This window comes from Linepithema humile, chromosome 5, assembly GCF_040581485.1.
Source record: "Linepithema humile isolate Giens D197 chromosome 5, Lhum_UNIL_v1.0, whole genome shotgun sequence".
Classification (NCBI taxonomy): Eukaryota; Metazoa; Arthropoda; class Insecta; order Hymenoptera; family Formicidae; genus Linepithema; species Linepithema humile.
The window spans coordinates 15,808,526-15,830,625 of record NC_090132.1 but is presented as its reverse complement, the minus strand read 5'-3'; the positions used below and the strand labels follow the sequence as shown (position 1 = coordinate 15,830,625).

Here is a 22,100-nt window from a genome sequence, read left to right as displayed (position 1 = left end):
CGGGAGTTCTTATAAAATAGCTACAGTCTTTAGACTACCATTAATTAACTAATGAATTTCATTTACGCTTTACATTTGAATAATTAATATCTGTAAAGTGGAAGTTTAATTTTTTTTAAAAGTATGATTATATCGAAGTAGAGAGTGGCTTTATCTTCTATAATCACTGCTTGAAAATCATTGGCACGAGAACTAAGCTCTTTCATTAATATTTTAATAGAGTTTTTTAACTTTAATATAAGAAGATTTTTTACTTCAATGTAAGAAAAAATTTCTCTTGTAGATGATCGCATGAAACTAGTAAAAAGACACGAAAAAGATGAAGAATTCGCTGGCGATTATTTTTATGTCAGTTTTCGAAATACCAAACTTTCTTTAAACCTGTTGAGATAAGAATAACACTGCTCGACTCACCGAAACATTTCGTTTGTATCCTCTTGTACATCTCGCCGCTGCTTTTTCGATGCACCATTCTGTGTGTGGCCGCTTGATATCTCTTCTTAAAATTCTTTTCGCTCTCCGTGGATTCTTGAGAGTCCCGTCGGTCTTTATGGCTATCCGTGATATCGTCATCACCTCTGCTGTCAGATCTTTTCCACACGTGACTCTCTTCGAGATCCCCGATATAAATCCATTCACTGCTCGTATAGGGTTCCACGTAAGTATCTTCGTCTTCTCTTCCTATCATTAAAGGCGAATGACAAATGTATTATTTGTCTCGAATATTAACAGTATTTTCTAATCCGTTTTTATTTTTTTAAAGATAAAAGTTTCGAATTTTTTATCATTTCAAAATAATTAAAATCATATATCAATATTTTATTTTTATTTTTTCCGATATATTTTTATATACTAATTTGATGCAATTGTATCACGTGACACGGCTGTGTCTCGCATCAATTATACGCACAGGCGAGGTCGATCGTGTATTTAAACGCGAGCCGACTATTTGACAGTTTTCAAAGTCTTATATTTTTGTAATGTACGGAGTGGAGCGATGGAGCTCTTAATAGATTTAATCGATCAAGACACGCGTTATTGCCGCAATCGAAATAATCCGCGTCGATTTCTCGACAATACTGGGGCAAAAGAAGGGTCTTGTCTAGATTAGCGACGGTTCACGGTGAAAGAATACTGCGCGACAAGTGGAACGCTGCAACTGGTGTGGTCAGACGCGTCGTTTTGTTGACACGCCAATGGTAAAATAGAGGAAAGGGCTTTGGTTAGATCAAGCGACGATTCACGCGAAAGGATATTGCGCGGAAGAGCGCGGGGCGCTGGTCTGAGGCGCGTCGTTTTGTTGACAACGTCAATAGTGGAGCAGAAGCAGCTCGAGAGAGATGCGATATATTTTCCTAGCATCGCCGATAAAGTGAAGTACATAGGGAGGTTTTATTAAGACAGAGCGTGATGATTCACACGAATGATTTTGCATACCTATTGTCGCAATTCGAGTGAACTGAAAGGAAGTTTTATTAAAGAGAAAATTTTAATACAGAGTTTTGCTTGTGTATAATAATGTTCCGGCGAGCGCGCGTGTATTTTTGGCGTCTTTTTTATTCATATTTACGCAAGCTAAATTCACCTGTGAGAATTTCCATACTGGCGTCAGTGCTTCGAGCTTGCAGCCTCCGCCTGCCGGTGTCGTCGATCGAACCTCTGCTTCCAGATCGAGGGGTGGCTCTCTCCTCCGATTTCGCTCGAATATCCGATCTACTGACGGCGCTACTGCGACGATGTCTCCGGTCCCCTCGGTCTTCCGATCTGTATCTCTTGTCGAACTTCTTGTACAGCCGATGTCCTGTAACGTGCTTGGAAGCTGTGCTTCTGTGTCCCTCCGGAGAGTCCGCGAAACCTGCCGGTGGTCGAACGATCTCTTCCGACACCTCGAGATAAAGCAACAGGAGGACACGTACGATAGAGAAAGAAGGCAGACAGATGAACAGATAAATAGATTGAAAGAAATTCTACTTTCGCATTCCTATTAATCTTGTGTTGTCTTCGTGACTTATGTGTTCATGATATCACAGGTTTTAGTAAAAATTTATAAATAATTATAGCTTTTATTTTGTTTATCTTCGATTATTTGATATCCAAATTTGAAAATGGATTGCAATTTGTGAAATTTAATTAAATTTTCTATATAACAGAATAGTTAATGCAGTTTTGTTTCTTTCAAAAATACTGAAGTCAAGTTGAAAAAATATAAATCTGTGCGTTATCTATAATTTTATAAATAATGTATAGATTCTATACACAACTTATCCGCGCAATTCGTGTTAATATATCCAAAGTAAAAAAGAGAAAAAGTGTGTAATTGATGCTGATAGAAAGCAAATTATAAGAATAATGAGTGTAATTTTTAAAATACAAAGGAGCAAAGACATCTATCTAGAGAATTACACTTCTACATTATTCTAAGTAGCAGAATCTCAGGAAAATAATAATAAACTAATTTTCCAAATTAGTTCAGAAAGTTTCAGAATCTTAAATGAGTGAGAGATGCAATTTGCAAGTTTTCTTTTACTCAGAATCAAATCTATAAGCTAAGACTACAATAAAGTTGCACAAAAGTAAAATACATTCTACGCTCAACCTCCTAATTTTCACTTAAAAATATCGCTAGGAAAGTTTCAATTCGACAATGAACGAGATCGTAAGTAAATACGACATAAATTTAGGAACTGTTCCATTAATTCTTTGCGCCAGAAATCTTCTCCTTGCCGTTTCCAAAGAGCAGGCAATTCAGAGTCGTTCTTAATACATTATTAATTCCGCATCACTTAAAAGCGTTAGTCAGCGAGACTTGGGAGATACAAAATTCAATTCCCGTTCAGAAGGTACGTTCGAGTGGAGAAACAGCAGAGAGATTATTCCAGGGGTAAAGCAGTGAAAGACAAATGAATAATGCATGATAAATAATATATCACCTCTCTCCCGCAATGGTGACAATGCGCGGCGTCCAGAGCGGCGACGGAGACGCAGGGCTGATCGGCGCTCTCGCTGTAGAAGACACTGTCGCTACCCGGACTGACGGATCTCAGCGATTCCGCCGAGAGCGCTTTCAGTCTCGCTTCCGGGCTCTGCGCCTCCAGAACCATCGCTCGCTGACCGTTATGCCCCGGACTCCGCTGATAACGGCCAGGACTCAGGCGGCTGGAGCAAACTATGTCATCCGCGACACGGGATCTTCGTCGCGGCAAGCTGCCCGTCAACGCTGCGTTCTTGTCCTGCAACGCGATTGCTTATGAATATCGCGAACGCGTCATTTGTTTACAAAGAAATGACGAAACATCGAAAGTATTTTTATTTTTTTTTTGCGAGATTTAGATTGATTTTTTTTTCGCATACTGTTTCGTGATTATATGAATAAAGGAGTGAATAGAAATATATGAACAGTAAAATATAAATAGATAAATAATTCAAAAAAATTTTTTTTTTATAATTAACGGATTTATTTCAAACTTACTTCATTGCTGCGTCTTCTGGTAGATATGTAACCACTGGTCTTTCTCCTCGGGCTTTCTCTAACTCGACGATGCCTTCCACTTTCCGCACCGTCCCGCGGATGATGATGATGGTGATGATGATACATGTGATAATGATGACTGCAGCTCGAGTCGTCGGACGTCGGTGCGTGGGGGCCGTCCTCGGCTTGCTCAACCCTCCATTCTTCCTTCTGAGGACTTCTGAGCACTTGTTGTTGTTGTTGCTGCTGCTGCTGCTGCTGCTGTTGCTGCTGCTGCTGCTGCTGCTGCTGCTGCTGCACCGATTGCTGCACCGTATCTCGCTTTCTATTATTTCGGTGAGGACTTCGGGCTGACGTCGGCTTGCTTCGCGATCTGTGACGGTGGCTGGGTGTCGGGCTGACCTCGACGTTTTCCGGATACGCCGACTCCGAAGCAGCGTGCTCCACTTCGATGTTGTTCGCAGCTCCAAGAAAGTCCAGGCTGAAGGTCTTCTTCTTCCGGCGACGTTCTTCCTCGCTCCACATACGAACGTCAGGTGGTGACTCGGCGTAACCACCGGATGACGATCGGTGACCCTCCTGAAATGAAAGAAATGCATTTCTTGCAATCAACGGAAATATTTCGTACAGTTTTCTAATAACCATAATCCGATTGGCTAGCTCTTTTGATTTTGTTTTGTCTTATTTTTTTGTTCCTTTTTTATTTTTAATATATTTTTGTACACTTACATCTCGATCTAATTCGGTCTCTGAGGTGTGCCCGCTGGGTGGGGCAACTTGTTCTAACTCAATATTCGGATCTGTCATCGCGTCTTTTAGATCATAGCTACCCGAACTACTGCTGCTGCTGGACCTCATTGGCGGTGGAGGTAGTTCTAATCCAAATGCGATTTCCGCTTCTTCTAAGATCGGCGGCGGACTACACGGTTCTTCAATAACGGCCTAATCACGAGTGCGAAACACAAATATTAAAATTAAAATTTCTCTTGCAAATGCAGCAAAATTCTTTGAATAAATTTTCATAGAAATTTAAAATATTAGATCAACAAGTTCTGCATAAAAAAATTCTGAATAAATTTTTAGTACTAAAGAAAATGAAACAAGTGCGAATAAATCGAGTCATCCGTCAGTTTTTAAGTGAACGTGCACTCACCTCGCTTCTTGCCAAGCTGTAGATCGAGCTGGCGCTTTCGAAGGAGCTGCCTTCCAAGGCAGTCGCGGTGGTCGAGGCGGGCGCCGATGCCGCCGACGCCGCGGCGCTGGACGTCTGCGGTGGTCTCGACCAGGAACTGGTCGTAGCGGACGTGCCTGTGGTGGTCCCAGTTTCCGTAGAAGTATTGGCAGTGACGTAATCCTCGGAAGTCTCGGAGAGGTCGGTGTTCGTACGGCCGCCCGAGTCAGTCCTAGCTAAGCTCAAGCCGAACTCGCTCGACGATTGCGATTGGGGTTGAGACAGCGGCGGGCCGGGACTCGCGCGGCGTAATCCGCTTCTCGGTCGACCGTTACTCGCAGAAATAGACGATTCGATACTGGGGGGAAAAAAACATAAACTCTGATAAGACACGGGAGAAAATGGCTTGAAGAGAGGAGTATTTTAACTCCAATACCGGGATTAACGTTATATATACATTGTGAGATTACTGAGAAAAAAGATATACGTTAGTGATAACATTGCTGAAAGGGAGGGACGTGAGCATTCTTCGTTGCTAAGAAGTCTTAAAGCACATGGTCACTTTGTGTATCACAAATTATTATAGTATTTCGTTACCTTACAAAATAAAAAAGCAAGAATACGTCGACGCGATTGTGGATAAACTATGTACATAAATCAGAGTAAATAAAAGAAATATTAATGAACGCATATATGTGTTCAACGAACGAATTCAGATGCATATACGCTTGTAATAAATGTCGATTAAAATGGTCATTGATGTCAAAGGAAGGAATATTTACAAGATTCTATTTACAATCTTAACTATGATATATTACATCTATTTGCATCTATAAATTTTAGAAAAATAATTTTGAGTGAACAACATTCTGCATATTTTTCTTTCTTTTTAATCTTTCCGCGATATGCAATCTTTTGTTAAAATTATATTGATCAGTTTGACATATAAATTTTTACCAGTTTGCATCATATTTTATAGATACAAAAGTGACGAGAATTATTATTCATTATTTTTTTATATCTGCAGAGATGTGTGTTCGCTCAGACATACACGAAAAGTAATAATGTTGCATTTGTCCAACTTGTTATTATTCAACGAAGGAATCTTGTTAGTTCGATAACAATATTAATCAATTAAATATGATTTCGACTAATACACTTATTGAATTTACACGATTCGTTAAACGAATGCCATAACATGTTTCTTTTCCCGTGTATCAATTTGCACACAATACATCTTTGAAGATGATTAGAGAGATGATCTATCAAAGATGCTGAGATCAAAGCTTGGGGGACTACTAGAATAAGATAGAATCAGATCTAGAATGCGTTGTAGCCTTACATATCGTATGCATAAAAATGTGCTGATGTAGGTACGTCATTGTAGTAAATTTGTTGAAACTGTACCGGTAACAGATCTTGTATTCTGTAAGCGCGTCTGTAAAAAGTGTCTTCTATAAATAATGCACAGAGCGGCAAATCTCTTTTTACTAGAGTTTTAAGCACATTGCCGCGTATTACGCTCGATAAGTTTTCGACCGTGAAACTCGCGAGACAAATCGTCGCAATCTACCTTGGCGTGAGGGGTTGCACCGGAGTGGCGGGTTCCAGACGTATCCTCGGACTCGGCGGGCAAGGCTCCACCTCGTCTTCCACGTCCAGGGCCTCGGTGTCCATCGAGGAGCGCTGCTGATGCTGCAGAAGCAGAAGGTGTCTTCTCCTTGAGGACGGCGTTAGTAAAGCTAACGAGTCGGCCTGGAGTACCGTCGCCTGTGACTCGTTCCATATTCCGTCACTGTGGTCCCTAGTCACGTCGTTCGTCAAAGAGTCACTCGAGGCGAACGGTGATGTTATTTGGCCGATGATGCCGGCAATGTTGCTCCCGGCGCTGAAAGCAGGCGGGCAGACCGCGGCGTGCAGTAAGGCGGCGCTCGGTAGCGAATCGTCCTTCGGGGTCTGCGGGATTCTGCGTGTCGCTGGAACATCGTCGATCGTATCGTGCGAAACTTTTTTCATTAACGCGTGCAATATAACTGGACGTCGAGTTATACAAACGCGCGTTGATTAATCTCACACTCTTGCTTGCTATTCATTGATACTTTTGCCTTTCAACTTAGCGATCGATATATTTTATTTTCAATTTTTTTGACGTATCTAAACATTTTATCGTTTTATTGATTAATATTTTATTAACTTTTTAAAGTAAACAGAATCGATGTGAATAGAACGGATAGTATTGTGTCGAGTGACATACTTGCTGTTGCTGTTGGCGATGTAGGTGAAGTTGGAAGCGATCTGGGAAGCATGAAGTCGTCTGACGGCACACCTTGTACACCATCCTCGAGCGACACGCTTCTCTTTCGGAAGAGCCCGCGGCGTATTAAATTTTCATGGAACTCCTAAGAACAATGTGCGATAAACGTAATAAAGTGGAAATTTAAAGGACTTATTTGTTTTGCACGACGAAAGATGTTTTTCTTCCGTCTTTATACCTCTTCATGGTGATCCTCGTGGGGCGACAAGCTTCGTAGCAAGGACAGATCCTCGGGTGTCGAGGAAAATTGGACGGGTGCTCTGACAGTTCTGCCCCAAGGATCCTGCTGGTTCCTTCTGCAAGTATGAGGATAACTCGGCTCGCTACTTTCTCCGATCAGCTCGCGTCTCTCAACGCGGATCTCGCCGTCGGAGAAGGTCTTCTGGAGAGGAAGAAACCTGCGCGTAGGCTCGGAAATCCGGCTGAGAAGCGCCCGCGCGTCCGGCGACACCGGTGCCGGTTTGAAGTTTATGAAAATCTCCTGATCGTCTAAATCAAAGGATCTACGATGGCGTTGTTGAGTCTGAAAAACGAAAGCAGAGTTGATTGAATACATTTATTTGTTCGAAATGGGATTCGTAGCAACTCTTAAATATTTTCGTGGCAATTGCTCTTAATTAACATCAGTGAATAATAAATTAAATGCAAAAATATGCAAGATAATCTTACATGTTTCATATACTTTGAACGCTTGGATTGTCGATAAAATATTGAAAAACTGGAACTTACAACACCGACAATCGCGATGTCTCCGTTTGGCAGGGTTTCTTCAATAACAACGGTGGTGGTGGTGGGAGGAAGTAGCGGTGGTGTTGTTGAAACGAGAAAAGGCGACCTTGGTGGTTCCTCGCTTTGAGTTCTGTGGAGCGGTTCGTGTTCGTGATGTGCTTCCTCCTTTGACGGCGCACCAGACTGACCGCCCAGCGGCGTCCCTAATTGTCCGGCTTCCGAATAACTTTTTGTCAATTTTCTACCGTTGAAAACACCGTTCGTTTGAGCGCCCTGCGAAACCATCTTGACACGATGGATGGTTCGCGGGCTGAGAGTCACCGGAAGCACACGACCGCGAAACATTGCCGGGATCTCGGTCTGCGTCGCCTGAGTCTTCATGGCACCGTGTTTTAGTGGTTTCTCTGGAACGAATAAATCGCTACGAATCAAGCAAATCAACGTAAATCGCAATCTATAAAATAATTCATCAACATTTGTCGTAGCGAGACTGTCGGAAAGTTTTTGAATTTCAGCTTTAAATAATTGATCAACAGTTGATCGATTAAGAGAGATACGGGTAAAGTTTCCATAAAAATATAATATTCTGGTAAAATCAATTTATAAAAATAAAAGATCTGTGTTTAAACTTCTTGTTTCATGAAAAATAAATTAAATCAAAATTTGTATTCGAAAATAAAGAATTAAAGAAGAGTTAAGAATAGATATTTGATATTTTTAACAATTTAGCAACCGAAATTTATTTTACTCGCGTAGAGTTTATTTTAAATATCTTCAAATGTTTATATTTTGCTCTTTCACTTTATCCATAACATATTTCCTAAATCATAGTTTCTCTCTGATTTACGGAATGGATGGGCGTGTTAGTTTAGCTTTATGCAGAGCTTCGTCAGCATCAAGCTAGCTGTGAGTAAATAGCTCCTAACTACTTTCCCCACTTAATCCGGTGCTACTTGGCTTAGAATCAAAACAGCGAGACAGTTTTAATCGTGCGCAGTTGTGTCACACAGTATGTGGCATACTTTAAATCAAATCCCGATAAATTAACACTTTATGTTTGTTTGCAAACCAAATGTTTATAATATCGTTTTCGCAGTTTGCGATATCGCAGTTTGCATATATCGTTTACATGTTATGCGGAAAATATTGCGATCAAATTACGCGGCGTTAAAACGCAAAACTTACCAACTACGAGAACACGTGGCTCAACGCCAGGATAAGGATGTCCTAGGGGCAAGGACGAAGGCAGTATAGTATTCTGCATTGTCGGCTGCGAGTCTATAAGACGCTCCGGATTATGTGGTCTCGGAGGGCTCCTGTTCCTCGGTACGTCGAACGACGTGAGCGTGTGCGACCTCGCAAAGCTCACGTGTTTCGTCTTTGGAACTTGTGTTATTATGGAAGCAGGAGGCGGTGGAACAACTGGTGGTAAGACCGGCCGTGGACCCTCCAACTTCATGGATTCTTCATCTTCCGGAACCCAAGTATATCTTGGCGATCAGAAAAATTTACGCGTTAAATCATATAATAACATCAATAAACAATATTTTATGTAACTATCGATTAATAAAATCTCGATTAACCGGTAAAATTAAAAGGATAATTTTATAAATGCACGGATAATTCATTTGTGATATAAAATGCAACAAATAATTTTTTTAAATATGTTAAACTATTGATAGAAATTTGAATCGTTAAAAGAAATATTAAGATATTAAGATATTTAATATTGCTATAATTAAAGCTGTGCCGTTATTTTAAAAAAAAGTGTTTATTAAATTTTAGAATAGCCTCTTCAAGGTTTCTTTTTTTTTTAGGACGAGTGCATTATATGTTAACAATGAAAACGAAGTTAATTAAATGGAAAATACGTTATCAGAAGATTGTCATGTACAAAGCTACTGTTGCAACTCGATTACACGTGTTACGGATAATCGAGTTGTATTATCGCAGGAAACAGAACGACAGCGTGTCATTCTATCGACGAACAGATGACCCTCTTATAAGAACGCATGCATATTAAATTCCAGAATACGATTCTGTTTCGTAATTCGCAAGATTAATTTTATTAAAGCGATCGTACGGAGAGGGGGGGGGGGGGGAAGGGGGGGAAGTGCATAAATGAAAAAATTAATGAACTTAAAATAAGATCGTGAGCGCAACGCTATATTTACGTAATCATACTACGATCTATTGGTTTTAAAGTTTCTTCTGCATATTCACACAGCGATTTTGCGCGCAACTATAATTTTTTAATCGACCGCTTTCCGTTGACCTTAAAAAGCTGATAAAGGGGCGGTGCAGCACTCATGCTAATCAAGAATAAACCCAACCCTAGGCACATGCTATACTCTGAGGACACCACGGAAGGCTTTATACGTAACAGTCGATGGAACATCGTGCGCTATATAAATATCGTTTTTATAAAGTCTCAGACCATAGAACGCTCGGATCAATGCAAGTAGAAGGATAAGTTTCCGAACATGACACTTCTTGATTACGCAAACAATATGATAAATCGTGCATTATTCTCGCGAAATTCATCATGAAATTGTAATCGATTCTTTTAATGGAAACTGCATTGCTCTTTAAATGACCGATGCACTTTTTAACGGATTATACGTTTTGAAGTTCTTCTTCTCACATCTATAAGCTGCACGCAGAAAATGAAAGGGATAATTATACGCAAACATTTCTTAAACTTCAATTTTGTTTCCCTTCTATTTGTATGCTCATTATTATTCCGCGACACGCCTTTCGATCAATTACGTCGCTAAAGTCTTTACCAATAAATCGATCAGTAGATACATTCTAAACGCGTCCTATCGGAGTAATTTGCCCCAAATATTCGAGGAACTCGGCTGCCAAATAGTCGGAGGTAATGCAGCCCTTTGCTGGCGTCGATTGCGCGCGTGCAAGTACATCGTGTCTGCCGGCAGTTGTTGCTTAATTCATTACAAAATTAATGTATTAACAAAACAGACAAGCCTCATTTCACACATCGCATGAACATATATTACGTCCATTACCGTAATTGTACGTTCGTGGAGAGGAAAAGTATTCTCACGCATCGCGGCAGAGAATCATATTTATAAATATCGCAATATTCAAAATTGGCAATGTGTTACGAAAAAGAAATTCAATTATTAAAATTAGTATTTTTCTAAATTTTGTGACCGCCATCAAGCACTCTGCGAACGACGATTGATTCTATATGTTTAAAAAATCGGCTGTCGAAATTTATTCGATTCCTTACTCACCTCTTTGGATCGGGCACAGTGCAAAACGATCTCGGGCGCCGTCTAAAGTAGGAACTCTCGATCCAGTCCGCCTCGTCCTCGAGGTCGTATCGCGACGGACCGCGGGAGTAGGTCGGATAAGGCTGACGGTACATGATTTGAAGGGGCCTTCGGGGATAGGGCGCGTCGCAGAGGTTCTCGTCGCTGGGAACGCTACGCACGCACGCCGACAAGATGGAGTTTCTGGTCGAGCTGCACGGCGACGGCCCCCTCGTGGATAGACAACCGAAGAAACCGCCGCCGGATTTCTCGACGGCGTCCAGCTGCCGGCTGGTGATGCAGTACTGCTCCTTGATGTCCTCGCGCGAGTACAACGGCGTCGCGCGACGATCCCACGAGTCCATGTTGACAACGGGACCGCCAAAGCCGCCCTGGAGATCTACCTGCGTGGAGACGTCCACCTGCCGCAAACAAGCGGGATCACGCACCCGGAAATGTAATCAGAGAGCAATTCCGAGTGAGAACCAGACATCGATTGACGAAATAATCCACGCGAATGTAACGGAAGCGAGCACCTCGGAGGCATTGCTACGCAAATCTGCTCAATTCAATGTACTTATTAATGAAGTTTTTACATTCGTGCTGCGAATAGTTTTGTGCAAAAAATTGAAAGCAGAACAATTATACTGCTTCTCGAAATAGAAGGCTATCCTCGATCGGAAAACATAATTGAAAGATAATACGTAGAAATAAAATAAACTGGCTGCAGATATGTACGGATTTGTCGTTTTCAGTTATTTGTTATTTATAAATTACATTATAAAGTTTTCATTTTCTCATTTTTTATTCGCAATTTTAAAGTAAATTAGATTTCACAAAATATTGTGTTTAATATTTTCAAGAGTTGCGGTGAAACGTAATATTGAGAAGCTACGGCATTAATTTAAAAGCATCTCTTATTACGAATAACGACATATATAATTTCACTTCTGTGAAAACGAGAAATCAAAACAAAAGTTCTTACGCGTACAAGTATTGTCTTCCACGGGACAGTTAAAAATTGTATCGCTCTTCGATCGAGAACGGTAAACTGCTTCATTCATTGAAGTTCCATAGCTATACATGCCTCATTGTGCCGAGTTACGTTATCGGAAATCGTAATAGTCCCTGCATTAAACTTCTGTAATTTCCCGGACTTTATTAGCGTTCTTGCATTATTCCTTACTAAACATGGAGTTCCGATATCGTCGGCCCGCGTCATGGCGATGCCATTGTAACCATCTAATGATTATCGTATTATCAGCTTCCGGTAATGAGATTCATCCGGGTTTTCCTTTATTAAGAAAAGATCAACGAGACGGACGAGGAGAACGTTTCAGTCCTTTCCAGACGACAGGCATTTCTCTAGCAGACTGACCTACATTCGATCGCAGGAAACGGATTTTGAAGCGCGAGCAATGTCCTCAAATTCCTTGTCCAAGGATGAGGATAATCGAAATATTATTACTTTACGTGATCGGAAAAAAAATCTTATCATCGATTTTAGTGTTGAAGTACTTTTTAATCAAAGTCTGAGGATAAAATAATTAATACGAGCGCTTGTTAAATACGTAATTAGATGTATATTTAGAAATACGTGAATAAGTATTGAAAAACAGTAAAAATTTATGACGAATAACGGAGAGCATCGACAAATTGTATGCAAAAGAAATTATTTTCTTGAAAAAAAATTTTTTTTTTAAATCAGACTTTGTTAATATACACAAAATTAAAAGATTATTCTAGTGAATCCACTTGTTTGTTGACTATATAACGACTTGACCTATTTAATATGGATCAGTTCAAGTTTCTGTCGGCGATTTATAAGACGTGATTATAGCGGCCGACATGGCTAATAAACTTTAATTGCCGAACATAACTATAACTTTTTAAACTCAAAAAGTTTACATCTCTCATCTACAATAGAAAATATATAAAGTGATATTTATATGAAGTTATTTCGTTTAATGTAATGTAACAGTGCAACAGTATTATTTCTCACCACATAAATTATGTTTATCAATTAGTGCATAAACGTAAAATATGTTATAATTACCGGTTGCTGTGTACGCTGCATGAATAAAGTTTTAACCATCCCATTTTTCACCACGCGATAATTCTATAAATCGAATGAAATGGAAAGAAAATACGAGAGATGCTGTGATCCTTCTCAAAATCAAAGCCTTCGCTAAGTGTCACAGTCGTCTATTTCTTTACATTTATCGGTCCATCTATTTCTCGTTATTTCTATTTCGCCCTCGAAGTGAATAAATATATGAAAAAGTGCCGCGAACAGAAAAGACTGATCGTGTTTTGGAAGCCAGCGACATATTCTATCAATTCTATGATTTAGTGGTTGGACATAAATCACAATCCTCTCAGGCGCATAAATACGTCTATCATTGACAATTGTGATCTGAACGGTACCTGAGGATGATAAACGGGTGTCGTTCTGCCGGCAGCATTGGCATCGCCTCGCATAGCGGGCGGCATGCTCGCGGATGCTGTGGGCAGGTTCCTCGGGTTCATAGCGATCTCGGGGCCGGGGTGGATCCTCCTGATGCCCGCCGGGCCTGCCCCGGCGGGTCCCATGGTCGGTGCCTTCACCATCCTGGGGCCGCACCCCGCGCGACCACACCGACTGGCTGCGAAAACGCCGCGAACACGCACACCAGCTGGCCTATCGATCTATCCCGCTTTTTCCCTCTCAAACGAGAGAAACGTCCTACTCTCGGCGCCCCGTGGGGTGAACCGAGAGGCCTCGCGAGCCAGCCAGCCTCCTCGGTAGACTATCTCGTCGGCGCGTCTCGCGCCCGCGGGACGTTCATGGTCTCGCGCGCGCGGGCTCCGCCGCCCCGATTAATGTCGTTACCGCGGCACTCGCGCTTCGACGGATCCGCGACGATCGGCAGATACCTGGCGATTGATACGCGCCGGAGGACCCGACAACGGCGAGCGCGACGGCGGCGATGACGACGAGCCACCGCGACAACGTTGGCAAACGCGAACACGACCGAGGCGACGCGTCTCGGTGGTCCTCGCGAGAACGCGAGGGATGACGAGCCCCTATGGGTTGAGGGAGGAAGAGAGAAGCGACCGGCGGGGGGGGGGAGGGGGGGGCGCGAGAACTGGTGCGAAGGAGAACGAACAGGGAGGGAAGTTGTGGATGCGGGAGAGAAAGGGAGGAAGCGGCGACGGGGATGTGCATAGAGGGGGATGAATGGAGGGAGTGGAAGCGTGGGAGAAATTGAGACGGGGGAAATCGTGGCGGATGTTCGACGGAAAATAGGGATGATGATGACGAGGTGCAACACGGTGGGGGTATTTGTAACCTTCGCGCTACTCCCAACGTGCGTATATTCGCTTTGTGAGTCGCGCGACAGATCCACTTCTCTATCCAGCGTATTAATACCGTGATATTTATCCGTGTCGCGTTTAACACGCCGATAGGGTGAACGCGTTATAAATAGGTCCCCGCCGATTATTTTCGAAGCGCGATGAACCCTGCCGGATCAATTGGCTACAATCGCAGTTGGTCTACTGACAAATTCTACAGACAAATCTTGATTTCTTCTAATCGGTAGATCATCGTCATCGCGAGGGAAAAGTATTCTCTTGCACCTGAAAGCCGAGGACGCTCTACTTGACAAGGAATTGCAATCTGATTATTCAATGTAATTCGTCATACGATTTGCAATTATAGATTGCATTTTTTTTTGTATGATTGTCCTACTTATTTTCTCCAATCGTACAAAACATTTGGCCGCACTTTAAAAACATTTTAGGAATAAATGATTAGCTGAAGAATAACCAGACTGTAATAATGATCGGTGCGCGATCAAAGGCAAATGAGGAAATGAATGAGAGAATTGTACCATTGCGGGCACGTGCACATATGGGACAATGGCATTTAGCTGAGAAGGAAGATAAAAAAGAGACATGTTAAACATACTGGCACGTCGCGCACGGTGAATGAGGGAGGCGGCGGGGAAAGACAGAGAAAGAGGATGGTGGCGGTAAGAGAAGAGGGAGCGTGATAAACGAGATGACACAGTTGCAATATTGAAAAGACAAAGCCGGACGCGTGTTGGCACGGCAGAATGAAACAAATATGACGTCATAGACGGGCGCCGTCCTTAAAGGTGCGACGCCCACGTTTCGCGGTGTACATGCGCGCGGAAATACCGACGCCTACAAGTACAAGCAAAGAGAGAGGGGGAAAGGGGGAGAGTAACGAGAGTGACCGGCTACGCTCGAGACCAGATGGAGCTTTTGCGCATCCTTCCGCCGTCACCCTCTTTGTTGCGGAACCGGAACTATCCTGTGAAGTTCAAGCGACACGTGATTAAATATTTAGTCTTAATCGGATGATTAACTTTTAATCCTATTATCTTCTTTGAAGTTGATAATTTTATTAAATATTTTTATTAAATTAAAATCACTAAATAAATCAATTTTAATTTTATTTTTATAACATATAATAACATTATTCATTTCATAAACAAATAATTTAATTAATAAATTCTAAAGTATATTTAGTAACACAATTAATTGATTTATTCGACTGATCGAATCTTATAAATTAAATATTTGTTAAATAAAATTATTTTTGATAATATTTTTATATATTATTTTTCTACGTATACGATACATCATACATGATATATATATATATACATTGATCCGTACATATATATTGTTTTTTAAACATACTGACACATATCCGTAGTTCTTCAGCTTCCGCAGAGAGGTCGCATGCATGACAAATGCATATCACTGTATAATATCGAGAGAGATTTCATATGTATCGACAGATTTTATTATATTTTATTATATGTTAAACATAAAAATATATTTATACAAGAAAAGTTATAATTTATATTATAGATAAATCATTTTTGTACTGACATTTGATCTGTTATTTCACTTCAATAAATGTGAAATTATAAAGATAATTTATTTTTAACAAGAAAATGTAAATAATATAATGTAAAAGTTTTCATTTATTATATTTTATAAATTTTGTTATATTACACATATTATATTAATGTATAATTATTATATAATGGCTGTATGTAACGAATTATTATATATAATATTGTTTTTATTGTAGATGAAATAACAATCTATATGGACACTATATTTTTTCATCATTGCAGCGCAGTTTCAACAGAAGAATAAACGGTTCAACTATTGCGTGACTGCGTTGAACAAACGAATTTGAATGTGTGTGGTATGCCACGCAAATAAACACGCGCGAATTTATAGAACAGGAAAGCACGTATGCGGCGCTGGTCTTTTTAACGAACCTTATGGTTTGGAGTCACTGTCGAATAGTCATCAAGCGAGTTCCGCTACTGCTGCATGTGTAATTGGAAGATATTTTATTTTTTGAAAATTGTCAGAGTTTTCTCCGAAATCTTTACAAATAAAATTAATTTATTTAACAATAGTCGCGTAATTGTTACTTGATTTTGAGCGAAAAGGAAGTAATATGTTTTGTTTGATTAGTGGTTGAAATTTTATAAGGTCTCTTTTTAGCGGATTTTCTTTTTGGAACACATTCTACGAGAAAATGGAAGACGGGAAGTGGAATGATCGAGTGATACTGAATGTCGGTGGTGTTCGACACGAAACGTATAAAACGACGCTGAAGAAAATTCCAGCTACCCGATTATCACGGTTAACAAAGGCATTAGTGAATTACGATCCGGTTTTGAATGAATACTTTTACGACAGGCATCCAGGCGTTTTCGCACAAGTGCTTAATTATTATCGCACAGGAAAGTTGCATTATCCCACGGATGTGTGCGGTCCACTTTTTGAAGAGGAACTGGAGTTTTGGGGTCTTGATTCGAACCAGGTTGGTTTAGTTTATACTAAATAAATGATGTATGTTATTTTCTCGTAAGTACACTAGGAAAAATAGTTTAGAGTTTGTAAAATTTTATAGTTGAGGCTTTTGTTTATAGCAGCCAAATGTTTTGTTTCGTGTTATGAAAGATTTGATTGTTTTTGCTAAAATAATTTTTACATTTTGTTGTTTTGACCAAATAATTTAGTTGTTAAAAAGACCGAGATTTTATTATTTAGTTCAAATAATCAAGTTAATAAAGTTAGTTTAATAAAGCAAAATTAGATTTCTTGTGAGAAATACAGGATACTCGAAAAACTTCTAGATATCTACTAGATGTCTAATATACGTCTTTTCGACTTATCATTTCTCACTGGATTAGATTGATATTACATATGATAAATTAGTTAAGTTAATAAAGCAAAATTAATAGAACATTTTTATCTAAATTAATAAAACTTGTTTTATTAATATTTTTTACTTGTTATCTTAAGAAATGATAGGAAAAAAATGTTGCTAACAAAGACATTTGTTTAGGAAAACTAAACTAGACTTGATTGAATATATTAACTCAAATATTTTTGTCACAAAAAATTGATTTCTTTAGCTAAATATTTTTCCTAATGTATTATATTTGAAAAAATTATATACACTAGTTAAAAATTTAAACACACTAAGTTTTATTTGGAGTAATGTAAGAACTATTAATTACACATAACAAAATGCAAAACATAAAAATTTATTTTAACAAAAATAATAACGTTCCTACATTCAGCTTATTAATTTAAAACTTTATTTTCTAAAAACTATATTTTGTGTTCTTCAAAATATTTTTTGCAAGCTACAATGACTGCTCGACAACCGCGAGGCATTCTTGTTAGCAATTTATCGATGTATTGGATTGAAATAGATTTCCATTCAAGTAAGAACATTCTCTAACAACTGCGCATTTTCGTCGAAAAGCTTTGACAAATAAAAGCTTTGATACGATAAATACTAGTTCTATATAATAAATACACGTTACCTTATTATGCTATTTTTATTTTAAAAAACTTGGCTGAACTTCGTATGCGACCCACGTCCGATTTTGATGAAATTTTACAGGCACGTAGTACTTACTGAATGTTTTGAATGCCATAAATGCGAATGTGCGGAAACGTCAAACTTTATAATCAACATTTGAACAATATTAATAGCTAAAAATTAATGAAATATAACCAGATCTAATGTGAACTAAATATTTTAAACTCCTACGCAAGGTTTGAATATAAGCGACATACCGAAGTCTTACCAAAAACTTTTATGTTTTGCATTTTGTTATGTGTGATGGGCAGTTCTTTGGATTGCTCCAAATAAAACTTAGTGCACTCAAACTTTTAATCGGTAGTGTATATTTATTGAAAAAATATAACAGTAAAATAAATTACAGAGTAACGACACTGCACAGCGGATTTATTGTGGATATAAGTCTCAATAATTAATATTTTATTAATCTCAAAAATTGAATTGGAGAAATGTATCGTTAATATTATATTTTTTTTTCACGCATAAATTTAAGAGGAAAATTCAACAAAATGGTAAGAAATTGTCTTCGTTTTTATACTCGATATATTTAATACTAAATCTAAAACTAAGAAAAATTTTCATCTAAAAATAAAAGTTGTTTTAGCAAAATATTCTTTTCTTATGGTATATTTTTAGACTTTAAACCTATAATCTTCTTACTAGTGCGAATTTGTCATATAAACTGTACGCGGCTTACTTGTAGAAGCAATATAATTTATCAACACAAATCGATGAGATTGCCTATAGAGTAGTTTAATAGTTCTTTAATTAAGTTGATTTTCTGTAGGTAGAGCCGTGCTGTTGGAGCACATATAGCATTCATCGAGACACGCAAGCCACCCTGGCGATTCTCGATAAGCTCGACATTGAGAGTGAGAAACTCAGCGGTGAAGAAATCGCGCGGCTTTTGGGGTTTGAGGAAGATTATCACAGAGGAACCTTGACGAGATGGCAAAAGCTACGATCTCGCATTTGGGTTCTTTTCGATGAGCCGTACTTATCGTCGACAGCCAAATGCATAGCTTGTGTATCGGTGTTCTTCATTTGTCTGTCAGTGCTCTGCTTTTGTGCGAAAAACCAAACACCGGTGGAACCATCGAACAATAAACGAGACTATGAAAATCATTCGGATAATAGTGAAACCGCTGGTCCGCATCGAGCATTTTTCTATCTGGAACACGCTTGCAACGCTTGGTTCACCGTGGAAATAGTACTGCGTAGTCTCGTACGATCTTATTGCATTTTCTTCCGAATTCGAGATAAAACGTTATTTATAATTTTATGCGCGCTTAAAATAAAAGAGGAAGATTTAAAAAGTCAGAAAACGCACGTATAAAATATATATCAGTGCATATGTATTTTACACGCGCGTATTTTGATGTGCTTTACGAGTTTTTAATTATATAAAATTATAAAAAGATTTTTATCTCGAATTCTATCGCGAATTGTTTATCGTCTGAAGCGGGCTTTAAATAATATTTAAATTTTGTGTAAAACAAGCAAATAATGTGCCTTCATTTTGATCTTAATATTTCGCTATGTAGAGATGGTATGCTAATTATGTCCAATTTGTGATCGATAAGCCAAAGTTATCCTCCTTCATGATGGAGGTAACATAACGAACACTACGATGCCATGTAACTTAATTGCAGGTAAGCCCCAGCCTAAGGCGTTTCGCCATGTCGCCGGTCAATGCGATCGATCTGGTGGCGACGATGAGCTTCTACACAGAATTCCTGGCGGAACCGAATCTTTATCTGGAACTCCTGTCAATAGCGCGCGTCCTACGACTATTCAAGTTGACGAGGCACTCGCCCGGGTTTAGAATCCTTATTCATACCTTTAAGGCATCCGCCAAAGAGCTGGCCTTACTAGTCTTCTTCCTCGTGCTAGGAATCGTGCTTTTCGCCAGTCTCATATTCTATGCTGAACGCTTGCAGGTACAGTAGCGCTATTAGTTTCATGAAGGATGGATGACTAAATATTTTAAGAGCACGAATCGGGATGAGAATTCAGTAAAGTTACAGAAACTTTACAATGGAATACGCTAGAAGCTTCAAGTATTAAGTAAGAAAATTGTGAAATTTTCCGGATTGCGAAGCTGCGAGACACTGCGAAAATTGGAATCTTCGAGTCTACTTTTTCCGTAAAAATGAGAATTAAATGTGCCAACTTAACATACATATGAATTTAGTAAATTATACATTCCGTTAGATTGGATATTTTATTCTCCAAGCTAAAGATTCCATTCTACTTTCGTCTTTTTATTCTCGGATTCCGATGCTTTGCAGGAAAATCCTCACAACGATTTTGACAGCATACCGCGAGGTCTGTGGTGGGCCTTAGTTACTATGACTACTGTAGGCTACGGTGATATGACACCGAAAACTTTTCCCGGCATGTTCATCGGCGGACTGTGCGCTCTCGCCGGTGTTCTTACTATCGCACTCCCGGTTCCGGTCATTGTCAGCAACTTTTCCATGTTCTACTCGCATACGCAGGTGCTCGCATAATTCTTTATGCCAATAATCTCGGTGTAGGCCAAGGGTTCATTGGATTTTGATGTTCAAATTTTTCAGGAGAATTAATATTTATTTTTACCCTTTTTTCAAATTGTTTGCAAAATAATTAAAAAATGTGAAAGTAAGATTCAAGTGATAAATAGTGATGACTATTTTTTTCTGACTACTTTCTTTACACGTCTCTATACGAGGGTCAATTTATAACTATTTGCGCGCAACATTACCATTTTATTGACGAATTTAGCCTAATACTTTACACGAAGATTAAGTATGTAGATATAAAAGAGCTAAATGTAAATTTTCAGGCGCGCAGTAAGCTACCAAAACAAAGAAGGAGGGTTCTACCTGTTACTCCAAGGCGAACAAGGTCGCTGTATCACAGTTATGTTGACAGCAAGGATCATCAATTTCTAGCGGATTCAACTTCTAAATCAATAGTGGGTTTAACAGCTCCATCAATAAAGAAAATATACACTTTCTACGTTACATACAATATTTTGCGACTAACAATTTGTAATGATCATTTTTTTCGATATTTATGTGATGTTAAGTTTTATTTATTATTTTATTTATTATTTATTTTAGCCAAGCATAGCAATAAATCTGCCAGAAGTACGTGCGAAGGCAATTACAAAATCGGAAAGCATGGACGCTTCAGCACTGAATAGAAATTTCTGTCAAAGTGAAAATAATATAATCAATCAGTTTGATCAGGAAATGTATCTTCGGCAGGACAAAATGCCGCTTGCGTCCAATTGTACAGCTGCTGATAATTTTACGATAATCTCGGAGAAGAAATATCAAAACATTGATGTATAAGTGACATTGTATACGATTATAATTTGTTATAGCAAAATAAATTGTTTATTTAAAATGTTGTAAAATAAAGAAATATTTATATGACGTTAAAGAATAATGATATAAAAATTATTTTTCATATTAAAATGATGTAAAACTCAATATTATTTAGTGCATCTGTAATTCAAGCATGATGTTTTATTGATGAAATAATTTATTTATTAAACAGCGCAACGTTTTCAATTTTATTTTATTCTGTTTTATTTAATCTCTTTCAGCAGAAAGAAAATCAGAAAATACGTTTATAAGTCTCTAAGACGAGAAGTCCCAAGGATTTCAAAGCGGATAAAAGAAGACGTCTCGAGATAGTCTTGCGGATGATCGGTATCATCTCCGGGTTATCGAACACTAATCCTCTTCACTCTGAAGTGCGGCTAATGGGCAAGTGTCAGGGTTGTTCTCACGCTATAAATTCGGTATATAGGGGGAAAGTTGCTCTCGGAGAGACGTCAGCGCGCAAGCGTAAGCCATCGACCGGTGGAGAAATTCGCTTGAGAGTAACGACGACCCCACTCGAGCAGCAACCCACTCTCTCTCCACGACCTCGGTACGTACTTTGCAACCCACATGCGAGACGTTGTGTCGAGTAAACGCGACACTTCGTGTACGCAGAAGCCTCCGTGTCCTTACTTTGTAAAAAGTACTCGTACCTCCGCTTTTTCTACTTCACCGATGCTCTTGTGGATGCTCTCGGCTGTTTTTATCAGGCTCGAATCAAATCATTGCTTGCCATCACGATATTCCGAAATAAACCGCTGAACCTTGGGCTGGCTAACAGCCGTCTATCTGGTTCCATCAATCAAATTGTCAGCCGGTTTACATAAATCACGAAGTTGCAAA

The 22,100-nt window shown here is 39.2% G+C and overlaps 2 protein-coding genes across 3 annotated transcripts; one reads left to right on the top strand and one right to left on the bottom strand.

The window, feature by feature from the left end:
• Window positions 1-1,449: 1,449 nt before the first annotated feature.
• On the bottom strand, window positions 1,450-13,966 carry LOC105675869 (uncharacterized). Its single transcript, XM_012373343.2, has 13 exons — window positions 13,389-13,966; window positions 10,944-11,383; window positions 8,869-9,173; window positions 7,684-8,087; window positions 7,133-7,477; window positions 6,895-7,039; window positions 6,214-6,616; window positions 5,983-6,078; window positions 4,623-4,998; window positions 4,199-4,411; window positions 3,470-4,048; window positions 2,931-3,230; window positions 1,450-1,886 (listed from the first exon to the last, which is right to left on the bottom strand). Exons 1-13 carry the CDS (start codon window positions 13,569-13,571, stop codon window positions 1,557-1,559), a joined length of 4,119 nt encoding a protein of 1,372 aa, XP_012228766.2. The 5' UTR covers window positions 13,572-13,966; the 3' UTR covers window positions 1,450-1,556.
• A 2,167-nt stretch (window positions 13,967-16,133) lies between these two features.
• LOC105675878 (potassium voltage-gated channel protein Shaw-like) lies at window positions 16,134-21,367 on the top strand. Of its 2 annotated transcripts, none has more exons than XM_067355359.1 (7): window positions 16,134-16,329; window positions 16,503-16,824; window positions 18,668-19,105; window positions 19,533-19,820; window positions 20,172-20,381; window positions 20,708-20,915; window positions 20,988-21,215. In XM_067355359.1, exons 1-7 carry the CDS (start codon window positions 16,274-16,276, stop codon window positions 21,068-21,070), a joined length of 1,605 nt encoding a protein of 534 aa, XP_067211460.1. In that variant the 5' UTR covers window positions 16,134-16,273; the 3' UTR covers window positions 21,071-21,215. The 2 variants fall into 2 exon arrangements, with proteins under 2 accessions (XP_067211460.1, XP_012228779.2); XM_012373356.2 differs by having other exon boundaries at window positions 16,142-16,329; window positions 20,708-20,839; window positions 20,988-21,367.
• The last annotated feature ends 733 nt before the right edge of the window (window positions 21,368-22,100 follow it).